The sequence below is a fragment of the Mus caroli genome, chromosome 3 (assembly GCF_900094665.2).
Source record: "Mus caroli chromosome 3, CAROLI_EIJ_v1.1, whole genome shotgun sequence".
NCBI lineage: Eukaryota > Metazoa > Chordata > Mammalia > Rodentia > Muridae > Mus > Mus caroli.
Window position 1 is genome coordinate 82,955,971 of NC_034572.1, and position 16,042 is coordinate 82,972,012.

The 16,042-nt window shown below is 44.7% G+C and overlaps 1 protein-coding gene across 4 annotated transcripts in view; it reads left to right on the forward strand.

Annotated features, from left to right (window-relative positions):
- Nucleotides 1-16,042, forward strand: part of Nup210l (nucleoporin 210 like) — a 120,365-nt gene that overhangs the window by 84,527 nt on the left and 19,796 nt on the right. For 2 of the 4 annotated variants that reach the window (XM_021157946.2, XM_021157948.2), the window contains exons 24-32: nucleotides 694-756; nucleotides 1,975-2,154; nucleotides 2,484-2,564; nucleotides 3,085-3,216; nucleotides 6,045-6,203; nucleotides 6,626-6,717; nucleotides 9,951-10,125; nucleotides 11,399-11,574; nucleotides 13,367-13,584. In XM_021157946.2, the coding sequence (XP_021013605.1) occupies nucleotides 694-756; nucleotides 1,975-2,154; nucleotides 2,484-2,564; nucleotides 3,085-3,216; nucleotides 6,045-6,203; nucleotides 6,626-6,717; nucleotides 9,951-10,125; nucleotides 11,399-11,574; nucleotides 13,367-13,584 (1,276 nt within the window). The remainder of the gene's footprint in view (nucleotides 1-693; nucleotides 757-1,974; nucleotides 2,155-2,483; nucleotides 2,565-3,084; nucleotides 3,217-6,044; nucleotides 6,204-6,625; nucleotides 6,718-9,950; nucleotides 10,126-11,398; nucleotides 11,575-13,366; nucleotides 13,585-16,042) is intronic. The other 2 variants (XM_021157947.2, XM_021157949.2) reach the window with 2 other exon arrangements.

Here is a 16,042-nt window from a genome sequence, read left to right on the forward strand (position 1 = left end):
CAGAAGAGGGCGCCAGATCTCGTTGCGGATGGTTGTGAGCCACCATGTGGTTGCTGGGATTTGAACTCTGGACCTTCGGAAGAGCAGCCGGGTGCTCTTACCCACTGAGCCATCTCACCAGCCCCTGTATTTACTTTTCTTTTCTAAGTCTTAACTGGTGTTTTGCCTGCATGTGTGTCTGTCTGAGGATGTTGGATTCCCCGGAACTGGAGTTACAGTTGTGAGCCACCATGTGGGGGCTGGCCACTGAACCTGGGTTCCGCAGAAGATCAGCCCTTCTGAACTCTCTCCAGCCCCCATATCTTTGCATGTTTTAAGCTGATATACTCCTGAGAATACCATGTTGTTTTCTCTACCTTATGGAAAAGAAGGAAGCTTTAAGTATAGTCTTACCTTGTTTACATTTACTTTGTGTGGGGAAAGGGCCCTCATGCCACAGACAGTTTGTGGAAATGAGAGGGACCAAACAGGGGTTGTCAGGCTTGGGAGCAAGTGCCTTTTACCCTGTAAATAGAATCTTAATGAGTAGGCAGAGTGAGGTGCTTAAACACCATTGAATGGGTTTGCTGATATAAATAAAACCAAAGTGCGTAGTGTGGTGTTTTTGTTTGTGTGCTGTGAGCAGTTTCCTGAGGTCAGGGCTACAAACAGCAAAGCCCACAGTGGCTGATGCTGCCCCTTTGTTTCCTCCAGGTCTTTCCTCCATTCAGACTAGTTCCTGAGAAAATGACCCTGATTGCAACTAACATGATGCAGGTGATCTTTCTTATGGTTTGTTGGTGGGTTTAGTTTAGTTTAGGGGTTTTTGTTTGTTTGTTTCTTGTTTTTTTTAAAGATTTGTTTATTATTATACAAAAGTACACTGTAGCTGTCTTCCAACACACCAGAAGAGGGCACCAGATCTCATTATGGGTGGCTGTGAGCCACCATGTGGTTGCTGGGACCTTCAGAAGAGCAGTCAGTGCTCTTTTAACTGCTGAGCCATCTCTCCAGCCCTCGTTTTGTTTTTTAAAATAATTTATTTATTACTTTTGTAAGTGCATTGGTGTTTTGCCTGCATGTATATATGTTTGAGGGTGCCAATCCACTGGAACTGGACTTACAGACAGTTGTGAGCTGCTGCGTGGATGCCAGGAATTGAAGCTGGGTTCTCTGGAAGAGCAGTCAGTGCTCTTAACCACTAAGCCATCTCTCCAGCTCCTTAGTTTTGTTTTTGGAGACAGGACCTTGTTATACAGCTCAGGCTAGCCTCAAACTCCTCACAACCCTCCAGCCTCAGACTTTCAAGTCCTAAGATTGCAGATATATGCCTGCGATCTATGACAATCTATATCAAGTATAGATGGTTGTTTTTTAATATTGAAGTTTATTTTATTTGATGTGTATGAGTGTCTTACTTTTATATATATATATATATATATATATATATATATATATATATATATGTGTGTGTGTGTGTGTGTGTGTGTGTGTGTGTGTATCACATGCAGTACTCAAGGATGCCAAAAGAGGCATCAGGTCATGGACCTGGAGTTTCAAATGGTTGTGAGCTCCCTGCCATATGGGTGCTGGAGATTGAACCTGGTCCTCTGGAAGGGCAACTAACGCTCTTAAACGCTGAGCCATCACCTCTCCAGCACACTTGAAAGCATAAGAAGTGCTTTTAAAGTAGAAAACATGACTTGCCTTTTCTGTTTTACATGCATACATAACTACTGTCCTCCACTGAATGCCCAGCACAGCTGGGTCTAATGAAGAAGAAGGTAAGTTCTCTGGTCCATGATGCATGTGGCACAGGACTCTTGGAGTCCTGTGGGTCATTTGCAGCACACATTTCTTCTACACACACTTATGTTGATGCGGCATGTGCTAGCCTGGAAGTAGAGGAAGTCAAGTTACTTGAAAAAAATATTTAAAAAAAAGAGGTGTGACTTGTTCTGTTCTCTGGCAGTCACTGGTCTTTCTAAATTCCAGATAATCTCTGAAGGTGGCCCTCAGCCCCAGTCCATCATTCACTTCTCTATCAGCAATCAGACTGTAGCTGTTGTTAACAGGAGGGGGCAAGTTACAGGGAAATCAGTCGGCACGGCCGTGCTCCACGGTACCATCCAGACAGTGAATGAAGACACTGGCAAAGTCATTGTGTTCTCCCAGGTATCCTTGCTGTACTGTTTCTGCTCTCGAATCTTGGGGTGATGGGTGCAGGTAACAATGAGGCTGCCAGCAGACCAGGAGTATCTGGGGCCCTTCATCTGGCATAGAAAACATGTGGGCTTTAGTGGAAAACTCACAGAATTCTTGGCACTGTCGTAAGATGTGATCCCTATCCTTATAGAACTTTTTCAAAAGAGCAAAATCACACATACATGATAGGGTTTGTTGTTGTTGATCATCAGAAACAGCATAATGAGCTAGTTTGTAAGCATCTCTGTCAGCCCACAGAAGCCTCCCTGGCCTAAACTTGCCCTCCACCTGTTGAGCAGGATGAAGTCCAAATCGAAGTTGTCCAGCTCCAGGCTGTTAGGATCCTTGCAGCTGCGACCCGACTCGTCACGGCCACTGAGGTCAGTTGCACAAAGCAAGTGCGCATGTGGGGCCTCCTTCATTTCTCTCTCCTTCCCCCAAGTCTGCTGCTTTTATTTTTTTTAGGATTTATTTATTTTCAGTGTTATGCATATGGCTGTGTATATCTATGTACCACATGCATGCCTGATGCCCACAGAGGCCAGAAGAAGGCATTGGATTCCCCTAGAACTGGAGTTACAGACAGTTTTGAGCTACCATGTGGGTGCTGGGAATGGAACCTGGGTCCTCAGGAAGAAAACCCGGTGCATTTAGTGGCTGAGCCATCTTTTTAGCCCCTAAATGCGCGCTTTCCTTGATACAGGGTCTTAGGTAGCCCTTGCTAGCCTGAAACCCAAGATGATCCTCATGCCTCAGCCTCCAAACTTCTGGGATTCCAGGTATGTGCCATCATGTCCAGCTCTGAGGTTGGGATGAGAGCCGTGCTCTGGCTCACTGTTGGGATAATGCTAGGCAGGCAGGGTATGCGATGCGACAGACACAACAGCACTTTCTTTTCAGATGCCGGTTTACGTCATGGGGGTGACGAGTACCCAGACCCCTTTCTCCTTCAGCAATGCCAGCCCTTCGCTCACGTTCCACTGGTCCATGAGCAAGAGGGATGTGCTGGACCTGGTACCCAGGCATTCAGAGGTAGGAATCCACCTGTTTATATATTGCCATGAGAGTTTTAGGATTTATCTTTAGGTTTTAATTACAGAGGTATACGTGAGTGCAGGCGTCCTTGGAGGCAAGAACCATCAGGTTCCCCTGGAGCTAGCATCCCAGGCAGCAGTGAGCTGGGGTCCTCTGCAAAAAGGGAATGCTCCTAACTGATACTCTTCGGCCCTTGACCTCCCACAAGTTTTTTGGGGGGAGGGGGTCACAGGGAGTATTAGTATTATTTAGTACTGGCTGTCCTAGAACTCACTGTGTGGACCAGGTTGGCCTTGAACTTGCAGTGATCCTCCTGCCTCTGCTTTCTGAGCGCTGGGATCCCAGGCACAGCATCATGTCTGGCCCACCTGAGGGGTCTTTTTGTTGTCCAACATTATGAATTGTTTATTATTTAGGCTTAAGTTGTCATAATTTCATTAATGCAAAAGCTTATCATTTAAAAAATAATTATAACAGAAGCAGGAAAATGTAGTTTATTTGTAATTCAGACAAAGGACAAAAAATAGTAACACAGTGTCCTGTTTCTGGAATTTATTTTTGCCCAGGAACTTAAAATTCAGTCTGGAATGATGTAAGCATCAGCTTCTCTTTTGTAGATTTGTGAATATTCACATCTGAGAATTTAAATCTCCAGAGTCTCTTCTGGTCGCTGATGACATTTCTCGGCCTGATTATGTCAGTTTAGTGCATCAAGGACTTTAGTGCTTTCTGTAACTCGGTGACGTGCATGAAGTCTAGGCATGAGGTCCCGAGTGTTTAAATTAAAAAAAAAAAAAAAAAGACTGTCTTTAAACTGAGCATAATGGTGCACAGCTTTGATCCTAGCACTCTTTGGTAGGCAGAGGCAGGTCTCTGAATTCTAGTCTAGCCTGGTCTACATAGCAAATCTCAGACTAGCCAGAGCTATACATTATTTCCAAATTAATTAATAAAAAGAAAGAGACTTTTAAGTTTTGAAAATGATTTTCATGCCCATCCCATCACACCTCACCCTGAAGCCTGGACAAAGACAGAGGAGAACCACACCGACCTCCAGAGGGATGCCTTTCTTCTCTCCCATTTCATCCTCTACTGTTTGAAACCATCTTTAGAAGCCACTTGCGCCTCTTCTGTGAATGACTGACTTGGAGATCACACAGAAGGACGCTTGGAATCTTGCCAGTCTTGGCTGACCAGCACAGAGCCTTGCCTTAGGCTGCCCATGCTTCTGGGAATAGGAAGGGAAATGAGGGAAGAAAGCCAGTCCTTAAATGGGGTGTGGTGGAATATACGGGGTGGGGGGGTGCGGGGGGGGTGTTGTTTAATATAAAAGTCACTTACTTTTACTATTATGTGCCTTGGTCTTTTGCCTGCATGTACATACATCTTTGTGAGAGTGTCAGAAGTTCTGAATCTGGAGTTACAGACAGGATGAGCGGCCATGTGGGTGCTGGAACCCGCATCCTCTGGGAGAGTGCCAGTGCTCTTGTGAGCCACTGCTTCTCCAGCCCTGCTAGAACACACTTGGAACCCTAGAATTTAGGAGGCCGAGTCGAGAGGATTGAAAATGAGGCTAGCTTGGACAACATAGTGAGACCCTTTCTTGGACGTGGGGAGGGAGGGAGGGAGGGAGGGAGGGAGGAAGGAAGGAAGGAAGGAAGGAAGGAAGGAAGGAAGGAAGGAAGGAAGGAAGGAGAAAGAAGAAAAGCCCAGTGTGGTGGTGTATCCTTATAATCCTGGCACTAGAGAGGTGGAGACAGGAGGATCAGGAGTTCAAGGTCATCATGACATACATAGCAAGATCAAGGCTGGTCTGGAGTATATAAGACTTTGTGTCAAGGGGCTAGAGAGGTGACTCTTCCAGAGGACCCAGGTTTGATTCCCAGCACCTGCATGGCAGCTCACAATCATCTAAATCCAGTCCCAGAAGATCCAACACCCTCTTCTGGTCTACATGGGCACTGCACACACACACACACAGAGTACACAAACATACATGCTGGCAAAACCCCCATACACATAAAATAAAAATGAAAATATTTGGACTGGCAAGATGGCTCAGCAGTTAAGAGCACTGGCTGCTCTTCCAGAGGTCCTGAGTTCAGTTCCCAGCAAGCACATGGTGGCTCATCCTGTTACATCAGTAACAGGATGTGATGCCCTCTTCTGGCATGCAGGTGTATATGCAGATAAATCATCCATATACATAAAAATAAATATATTTTTTAAATCCCATACACATAATATTTTTTAAAATCTCAAAAAACAAAAAAGATTTGTCTTACTTTTTAAATGAGAATAACTAAGAAAGAAAAACGGAAGATCATATTTCAAAAATAAGAGTAAGGGAGAAGAGAAGAAGGAGAAAGAGAAAGGGGGAAGAAGGGAAATTACTAAAGGGGAGAAAAGAAAAGAGAAAAGGAAATAGGAAGTCAGAGAGGCCAGGAGGAGAGGGAATAGCAGGCACGCCGTACCATACAAGTCCAGCTCTGAACTCTGTAAGTATCTGGAAATGATCTTGGACTTTTTTTTGAGACTACTATTATGTAGCTCTGACTGTCCTAGGACCCACCCCCATGTGTACCTGGCTGGCCTCAGAAGCACAGAGATCCACCTGTGACTGCCTCTGAGCAATAGGATTAAAGGCCTGTGCCACCACAACTGGCTACCTTGAACTCTTGATCCTCTTACCTCTGCCCCTTGAGCACTCCTCCAGGCCTGCCGAGCTTGGGATGGAGCCCAGGCCTCTCTGTGTGAGAAGCAAGCACAGAGCCTCCAGCCCAGCCCCCAGGGATGCTTTCTCAGCCCAGCCCTTTACTTTCTAGGCATTTCTACAACTTCCAGCTGAGAACAACTTTGCCATGGTTGTCCACACAAAAGCAGCTGGCAGGACCACGATCAAGGTCACGGTCCGCAGTAAGAACAGCTCCTTTGGGCAGTTGGAGGGGAATCTGCTAGAGCTGTCCGATGAGATTCAGATCCTGGTAAGCACCCACCTAGATCCTGTTTCTAAATGAGGAAATGTGTGTTGCTAGGCCCCCGCTCTGGCTTATAGCAGTAACCAAGCTCTCACACGCGTTCTTCACTGCATCCTAGAAGAAAAACTGAGCACGTGCTGCCAAAGCCTGATAGCCTGAGTTTGATCCCCTAAACCCACATGAAAAAGGCAGATACAGTGAGGGGTGCACATCTGTAATCCTAGGACCGGCCAAGAGATGAGAGGCTAAGACAGAATCCCTCAGAAGCTCTGGGCCAGCGCCTGGAGAACTCCTGCTTCAGTAGGGTTGGAGTTGCCCTCTGACCTCCACACAATCCCCACTGCATTGCCCAGAGACCCACCAGATGTAAACAGATAGCATAACTTGTCCTCTCCTGAAATAAGGGAAAAATTCTTTTCTCCCATTAGGTATTTGAAAAACTTCAACTTTTCTATGCAAACTGTCAACCTGAGCAGATTCTGATGCCTATGAATTCTCAGCTCAAGCTGCACACCAACAGGTAAGGCAGAAGAAGGAAAGCAGGTTCTGACATGAAGAAACTTCAGTACAGTGTTGCACACAGGGGCTGGAGAGGTGGCTCAGCAGGTAGAGTCTCAACACTGCCCAGCAAGCCACTGGAGCACAGACTATAAAACTGTCCTCTGACCTCCACCCATCTCCATCTCCGTCTCCGTCTTCTTCTCCCTCTCCCTCCCCCCTTCTCTCTGTCTCTGTCTCTCTCTGTCTCTGTCTCTCTATCTCTCTCTCCCTCCCTCCCTCTCCCTGATAAATAAATTTTAGGGCTGGCAGTGCTTATAAAGGTGCTTAGGGCACAAGCCTGATGACCCAAATTTGACCCAGAACAAAAAAGCAAGATGTGAGGCATCTGGTGTGGAGTAGAAAGTACAGAGGAAGAAACAGCTCGCGCACACACACATACTAATTTTAATATATATAGGACCAGTCAATGAGCACTTGGGAGACAGAGACAGGCAGATCTGTGTGAGTTCAAGGCTAGCTTGGTCTACAGAGGGAGTTCTGGAACAGACAAAACTACACAAAGAAACCTTGTGTCAAGGAAAAAATTTTTTTGATGTTTTTAATTGAAATTGGAAAGAGCTACCATTTACTCTTAAGTGATTTTTCTAATCTGAATAATGTTTCAGGGTTGAAATAATTTATACAACATAAACATAATCCAAAGGTGTGTGAGTGTATATAAAAGTGTATGTGTATGAATATGTGTGTATGTGAGTGTGAATATAAGAATATATGTGTGTATGAGTATGTGTGTGAATGTGTAAGAATGTATGTGTGTGAGTATGAGTATATAAGAGTGTATGTGTGTATGAATATATGTATGAGTGTGTGTGTAAGAGTATATTGTGTATCTGTGTATGTATGAGTGTGTGTATATATAAGTATATTGTGAGTGTAATTGTGTAAGAGTGTGTGTGTGAGAGAGTGTTTGTGTGTATGCTTGTATGTATGTATGTATGTATGTATGTCCAGGCACATTCCACAGTGAGCATGTGGAAGACAGTGCTCACCTTCAGCAATCAATTCTCTCCCTCCTGATAGGATCCTAGGATCAAAATCAAGTTGGTCTTTTATGTCAAACACTTTTCTTTTTTACCAAGTTGCTATTTCATTAGCCCATAATAACCTCCATTTTGTATTTTGAGACAGGGACTCATAATGTCCAAGCTGGCCTCAGCTCCTTCTATAACTGAGGGTGACCATGGACTCCTAATGTTTCTGCTTCTACCTCCTCAGTGCTAGGAGTACAGGTGTGTGTCACCATGCTGACTTTCCATGAGTGTTTGGGACAGGGTCCCGACATCTTGTTCCTGCTACCCAGCTCCCCAAGTGTAGATACAGCTGTGTGCCACCACACCCCATTTAGTTTTTTAAAAGAATTTTTATTTATTTTATTTACATGAATACAATATAGCTGTCTTCAGATACATCAGATGAGGGCATCAGATCCCATGACAGATGGTTGTGAGCCACCATGTGGTTGCTGGAGATTGAACTCAGGACCTCTGGAAGAACAGTCAGTGCTCTTAACCACTGAGCCATCTCTCCAGCCCCCCGACCCCATTTATTTTTACTCTTTGACTGTTGTGAATGGTAATGCTGTGGACATCATTCATGCATGAGTGTTTGTTTAGATATCTGCTTTCAATTATTTTGTCCAAATAATTAATACTCAACAGGATTTGACTTTTAAAGAGAAAAGCATAGGCCTGAGGTTAGCAGCATATGCCTGTAGTCCCTGCACATTAGGATGTAGAGACATGTGCTGGCTAGTTTTATGTAAAGCTGACACATGCTAAAGCCATCTGAGAGGAGGCAACCTCAATTGAGAAATTGCCTCTATAAAATCAGGCTGTAGGCATTTTCATAATGACAGATGTGGGAGGGTCCCGTCCACTGTGGGTGGTGCCACCCCTGGGCTAGTGGTCTTAGGTTCTATAAAAAAGCAGGCTGAGTAAGCCATGAAGAGCAAGCCAATAAACAGCACCCTTCCATAGCCTCTGCGTCAGCTCCCACGTCTAGATTACTGCCCTGCTTGCTTGAATTCCTGCCCTGACTTCCCTCAATCATGGACTGTTACTAGAAGAATAAGCCAAACAAACCTTATTCTCCCCAAGTTGCTTTTTGTGTGTTTCATCACAGCAATAGAAACCTTAACTAAGATAAGACAGGAAGATCAGGGATTCAAGGTCATCCTTGACTATATAGGGAATTTAAAGTCAGCCTGGAATACAGGAGACGGGGGGTGGGGGGGACACAGCCAAAGCTGGGCATGATGGCTCATAGCTGTATATGTCAGCACTAGAGAGGTGGAGGGAGAATCAGGTGTCATGTTAGCCTGTAGCTACATAGTGAGCCTGCCTGGGTTACATGAGACCTTGCCTTAAAACACAGTTGTATAATCTTTGGGCCTGGTTACTTTTGGTGTGTGATTTTTTTTTCTTTTTAGTTTATGACTTTTGTGGGGGAGGACTTTTTTTTGTATGGGGGAACAGGGTCTCTCTTTGTATCCTGGAGCTCACTGTGTAGACCAGACAGGCCTCAAATTCACAGAGATCCACTTGCCTCTGCTTCCCAAGTGCTGGGATTAAAGGCTATCATGCCCTCTTCAAGGGTTTCATTTTCCTTTTTTTAAAAAAAGATTTATTTATTTTATGTATATGAGTACACTGTAGATATCTTCAGACACACCAAAAGAGGGCATTTGATCCCATTACAGATAGTTGTGAGCCACCATGTGGTTGCTGGGGATTGAACTCAGGACCTCTGGAAGAGCAGTCAGTGCTTTTAACCACTGAGCCAGCTCTCCAGCCCTATTTTCATTTTCTTTTCTTTTTTTTTTTTTTTTTGGTTTTTCGAGACAGGGTTTCTCTGTATTCCCTATTTTCATTTTCTTAGTATTTGTTTTTCTTTTCTTTTTATATGCATGTGCGTGTTGTTGTATGAGCTGACATGCTCTCTGTGCACTGCTTATTTTTTTTAAGTTTTTAGTTTTCTGAGATGGGGTTTTCCCATATAGCCCACGCTACCCTAGAGTTCCCTCTATGGTCTGGGTTCCTTTCATAAGCATTGCAGTCCTCTTGCCTCAGCCATCGATTCGCGCAGAAGTACGGGCGAGCCAGCACACTCAACTCTGTCTCATCGGTCTTCACCTGCTTCCCTCCGATCAGCCAGGGCTCCCCAGAGTGCCTGCTTGCTCTGTTTATCTCCTAGAGAAGGCGCAGCCTTTGTGAGTTCCCGTGTTCTCAAGTGTTTCCCTAATTCCTCTGTCATTGAAGAAGATGGTGGAGGGCTGCTGAGATCTGGATCCATTGCGGGTACTGCAGTATTGGAAGTCACTTCTATAGAACCTTTTGGAGTCAATCAAACAACCATAACTGGAGTCCAGGCGAGTCAGGGACTAAATCAATAAAATAATGGGGCCTGTGGTATAGCTTAGTACTAAGAGTCCTTGCCTAGCCTGCGGAAGCTTGGGGTCTGATCCCAGCACCTCTAAAACTAAGTAGATGGAATGCCATGGCCTGGGAGGAATGTCCTCTCCTGAGAGTTAAGAGCTTCTCTGGAAGACAAGTGAGCGTGTCAGAGCAGATCCTGACGTGGCTTCAAAGCATCATATTAAAAGAGACCTTCACGCCCTTGACGGAAGGGATTAGCCTACAGCTTTGCAGAGACGAGTGAGAGCAGAGTACAGCAGTGCTTCTGTTAGAAGCTGGATTTGAAGCTGGCTATGGTGGTGCGTGACTTTAATCCTAGCACTCAGCAAGCTGAGACACAAGGATTGTTGCATAGTCAAGGCCAGCATGGATTACAGAGTGAGACTATATCTCAGAAAATAAATAAATGTCTGACTTCTCTAGAGAATTAAAATTTTTAGAGTGAAAAGAGGCCTCAGAAAACTTGTTGGCTTCCTGGCTCGGATCAAATGTAGAAAAGGATCCAGAGGCATGTTAATCTAACGCCAGTCTTTCAGAGATTGGATATGTGCTGTATTCCAGCCCATGTATTAGTCCTGCTATGTACATTACCTCCTTTTACTATAGAGCTATGAAGTGACAAACTGGGATCAGATTGTTTCTTTCTTACTGCAATATAGCTTTCATACTATGAGAAAAATCTACTGTCTTCCTGATAACAGTCACTCAGTGATAGACCCCAAGCACTCTTCGGAGAGTAGATCAACCCCACTCCAGCCTCTCTTCACCTGCCAGCTTGAATATGAAGCAGCCATTGCCTGTATTTCCTTTCACTACAAGCATGTCAGATCAAAAGCTCTTTCCTACACAGGAATACTGGGGCTGTGGAGATGGCTCAGTGGGTACAGCATTCACACAAGCCTGAGTTCAGATCCCCAGAACCGATGGAAGAGCCAGATGCAATAAATAGTGCAAGCATCTGTAATCCCGGCGGGCCTACAAGAAGTGGGAGGCAAAGACCAGAGAAACTGCAGGAACTCAAGGGACTACTAGCCTGGCTTAAATGGCAGTCAGGAGGCCTGGTCAAGATAGGAAGGCAGGGGACCAACACCAGACAGTTGTCCTCTCATCTCTACACACATGCCACACATACCCTCAAGGCTTGTGGCCTCGGTTATAGATTCTAGAGTGTGATAGCAGCTCTTTACCAGTGGTATTCTCTGTACTAGTGGGTTTTGTCTCCCACAGGTAGCACCAGTGACTTACCTTCGATTGAGCAGCTACCCCAAGCTATACACAGCACAAGGAAGGACCCTGTCAGCCTTTCCTTTGGGCATGTCTCTCACCTTTATTGTTGAGTTTTATAATAACATTGGAGAAAAATTCCACACCCACAATACTCGGCTTTATATGGCTCTGAACAGGTATGGAGGTCAAGGGGGCGTGGTTGGCAGCGCAGTAGAAACCTGACAAGTTAACTCAGTGTTCTCCGGCAGTTTCAGCAGATTCCTCTTACACTCTGAGCTTGGAATCCGACCTCGATTTCTTCTGTCAGAATGAAAATAACGAGCCACGGGTGGTAATACAGGCGTGGAATCCCTGGAATAAGGAATGTGGAGTGGGAAATCTCTGAATCAAAGCAAGCAGAGCAAGCATGGACTCCGTGCTTAGCAATGAGTTCCAGTCCAGCGTGGGCTACAGAGTATAATCCTGTTCTAAAGTGCAGGAGGCTGAGATGACTAGAAATATAGCTTAGAGGTAGAACACTCTAATACATGCAAAGCAATGGTTTGTTCTCAGCAACACACACACACACACAGCCAGAACCAAAGAGTGTCCTCAGCTGGGCTTGATGCCTGTAATCACAGTACTTAGAAGGATGACACAGGAGGATTGCCATGAGATAAGGCAGTTCAAATTGGCTCGAGAGATGGCTCAGCAGCTCAGAGTGCTTACGGTACTTGCAGAGAACTGAATTCAGTTCCCTAGCATCCACAGCAGGAAAGTCCCAACCACATGTAACTCCAGTTCCAGGGGATCCAATGTTCTCTTCAGCCTCTGTGTGTGGCCACACACACACACACACAAATATAAAGGTATTTTTGAGAGAATATTGTCAGCCCTTGTTTCAAAAACAAAACAATGCTGTTAATTAAGAAAGTGTGGAGTAGGTTTTGAATCTTCAAGTGTTAATTAACAAAATGTACACAAGGAACTACCTGTTATTATCGAGAGCCTCTCAGTGTATTCCTTCTTGGAGCCCCTCACACTCAGGAATTGTTTCTTGTTGTCCCTAATAAATCTTTCATTTAAAATAAAATAGACAGCTTGACTCAAGCCAGATGTTATGACACTCTCATAATCCCAGCACATTTCTTGGGAGATGGAGGCAGGAGGATCAGGAATACTGTGATATTCTCAACTACACAGGAGTTTGAGGCTAGCCTATACTATATGAAACTGTCTCAAAACAATACAAAAAAAAAGTTTTATTGTGACAAGATGTGGTGTTGAAAACCTTTAATCCCAGCATTCAGGAGGCAGAAGCAGGCAGATCTCTGTGAGCCCGAAGCCAGCCTGATTTGGATAGCAAGTTCCAGGACAGCTGGGGCCGCATAGTGAGACCCTGTCTTTAAAAACAAAACAAAGAACCTTTATTAGCAAGAGCCAAGTGTGTCTTTAATCCCAGCACTTAGGTAGCCCATACCCACAATCCTAGAATTTGGGAGGTGGAGGCAGGAGGATCAAAAATTTGAGGTCATCCTGAGCTACATACAGGATCAAGGAGAGCCTGGATTACCTGAGACCCTCTCTCAATGAGGTGGCTCAGCAAGGTACTGGCTGCCAAGCCTGATGACCTAAGTTCAATTTCCAGGTCCCACATAGTGAAAGGACAGAATACCCTAAAAATTGTCCTCTGACTATCATATATGCACCCATCACATACAGAGAGACAATTAATAAGAACTTTGAAACAAACTTATGGTAGGTTCTCTCCCCTTGATCTTTTCCTCTGTAGTATCTCTCTATAGGAATTGTTCATCTGTTTGGGACAGGATCTTGCTTCGTAGTTCTGGCTAGCCTGGTATTCACTATATACACCAAACTGCTTTCTGCTGGCAGCTGGGCCTTCTGCCTGCTGGCCCAACATCCCGTCCCTCAATGGATGCTCAGCTGCTCTTTTCTGACACTTCTGCCTTTCGTGTCTGCTTTCAGAGATGACTTGCTGCTTATTGGACCAGGAAACAGAAACTATACATATATGGCCCAGGCTGTGAATAAAGGGGTGACAGTTGTGGGGCTTTGGGACCAAAGACATCCTGGCATGGCAGATTACATCCCTGTTGCTGTAGAACATGCCATTGAGCCAGACACCAAGCTTATCTTTGTTGGAGATGTCATCTGCTTCAGCACTCAGCTTGTCAATCAGCATGGTGGGTATATGTCTCCTTAACCACAAGCAGAGGACAGTTCTGTTGAGTGGGGTGGTGCACACCTTCATTCCCAGCACTAGGGAGGCAGAGGAAGGTGGGTCTCTGTGAGTTTGAGGCCAGTCTGATCTGTATAACCAGTTCCAGATTGGCTAGGGCTATATAATGAGACCCTGTCCCTCCAGTACCCCAAAAAGCATTTATTTATTTTGTTTCTAATGACATTTATGTATTTGTGTGTGGGGACAAGAACAAGTTGGGGGACTTGGACCCCAGGGATTGGACTCAGGTTAGTGGCAGGAGCCCTTGCCTGCTGAGCTATCTGATGGTTTAGAGCATTTCATTATTGGGCATTCTAGCTGAATGACCATTTTTCTCAATAACCAATTGAAGTTGACTAGTAGCACTTATCAGCTGTCTACTGAACACAACTTTATATTCTATAATGTAGATAATCTGGGGTACTTTGTGCTCATCTCATCTTCTGAAGGAAGGTAAGTAACTTCTAGGTTAAAATTAATAAAAGTGCCAGGCATGGTGGCACACACCTTTGATCCCTGAACTCAGGAGGCAAAGGTAGGCGGATCTCTATGAGTTCAAGGCCACTCTGGTCTACAAAGTGAATTCCAGTACAGCCAAAGCTACACAAAGAAATCCTGTCTCTAAAAACTAAATAAAATAAAATAAAAATATAAAAGCTGGGGGCTGGTGAGATGGCTCAGTGGGGAAGAGCACCCGACTGCTCTTCCGAAGGTCCAGAGTTCAAATCCCAGCAACCACATGGTGGCTCACAACCATCTGTAATGAGATCTGACTCCCTCTTCTGGAGTGTCTGAAGACAGCTACATTGTACTTACATGTAATAAAAAAAAAAATCTTTAAAAAAAAAAAATAAAAGCTGGAATAGCGATAGCTCCATGATTAAGAGCACTTTTTTTTTTTAAAGAGCACTTCTTATTCTTAATAGGACCTGAGTTCAATTCCCCGTGCCCACATGGTGGCTCACAACCATCTGTAACTCCTTCCTCCAACCTCCATTGGAAACAGGCATATATGTAGTGTACATATGTGCATGTAGGCAAAACATTCATATACAAAATTTAAAAGTATACAAATATTTAAAATTATAATAATAAAAGAAAAAAATCAATGGGGTTTTAGTTTTGGAAACCAAGTACACACACACACACACACACACACACTGTTCTATGAGGCAACAAGCAAGGCAAGCACTAATCCAATGTCTGATCGATTACTGTGGTAAGTTTATGGAGCCCGAGTTCGTGCTTGCACTCATTGGATGTGTGGTGTATATGGCTCAGCACACATGTGAAGGTCAGAGGACAACTTGGTGGGGTTGGTTTTTCCTTCCACAGGGGCCTCAGGGATCAAATTCAGGTCATGAGGCTTGCACAGCAAGCACTTGCACTATCCTAGCCAAACCATTTGCTCACCCTAAACTATCTTGACCTGCGAAACATGTCTACTGCAAGGAAGTTCTAGTAAGTTCAATAAAAATGATAGAAAATTATTCCTTGGGTTCAATCCCTAGCATCCAAAAATAAAAAGTAAATCTCTCCTTGGCTAGGAAATGTTAATTTTTTGGCTTTACAGACAGTATATCTGAAAGTGGTACGTATTGTCACAAGTCATCTGTTGTGGAGCACTGTTCTCTAAGCATACAGCCATCGTTTGCATCAGAGCAGTGGGACTCCTAGGAGACCCCTACGTCAGACTTTTTCATTGGAACGTTGCCTCATTAGAAGAAAGTGCTAGAGGGGGACATTGGAGCCTCACCCTTGGAACCTCACAGTTAGTTGTTTGTAATTCTGCCCTAATTGCATACAGCCTCCTAGTCTTAGGAGGTGCTAAAGTACAGACATAGTGCCAAAGGCTCACTGGGGGAGGGACCACATCTGTGCAGCTACATTAGTAGCTGCAAATCCCAAGTAGGATTTTGATTTGTTTAGTCACTGGTGTCCTAGAAGAGGAGAGCAAACAGTTATCTGTGACTTCCCAGGAAAGAGTTCCTGTAGACATCCTTGTCTGACTGACTGGATGGTGTAGAGCTTTGGCTTTGGCCTCTTATAGTGAGAATTTTGGTTTCTTTGAAAAACACAAAAATATGATAGGAGTATATTTTCATTGTATCCCAGGCATGGGCTATGGTGCTGGTTCAGATTGTCCATAGCAGCTGACTATGGTTTGCCTTGTGCTCTAGCAAGGGTGTGATTTTGCCAGTGGCAAATAGTTTCTGCAATTGAGTGACATTTGGAATTCTGGGAACTTTTCAGAGGGTAATAAGTGATAGAGCCCTAGCAGGGCGTGGTGGCGCACGCCTTTAATCCCAGCACTTGGGAGGCAGAGGCAGGCTGATTTCTGAGTTCGAGGCCAGCCTGGTCTACAAAGTGAGTGCCAGGACAGCCAGGGCTACACAGAGAAACCCTGTCTCGAAAAACCA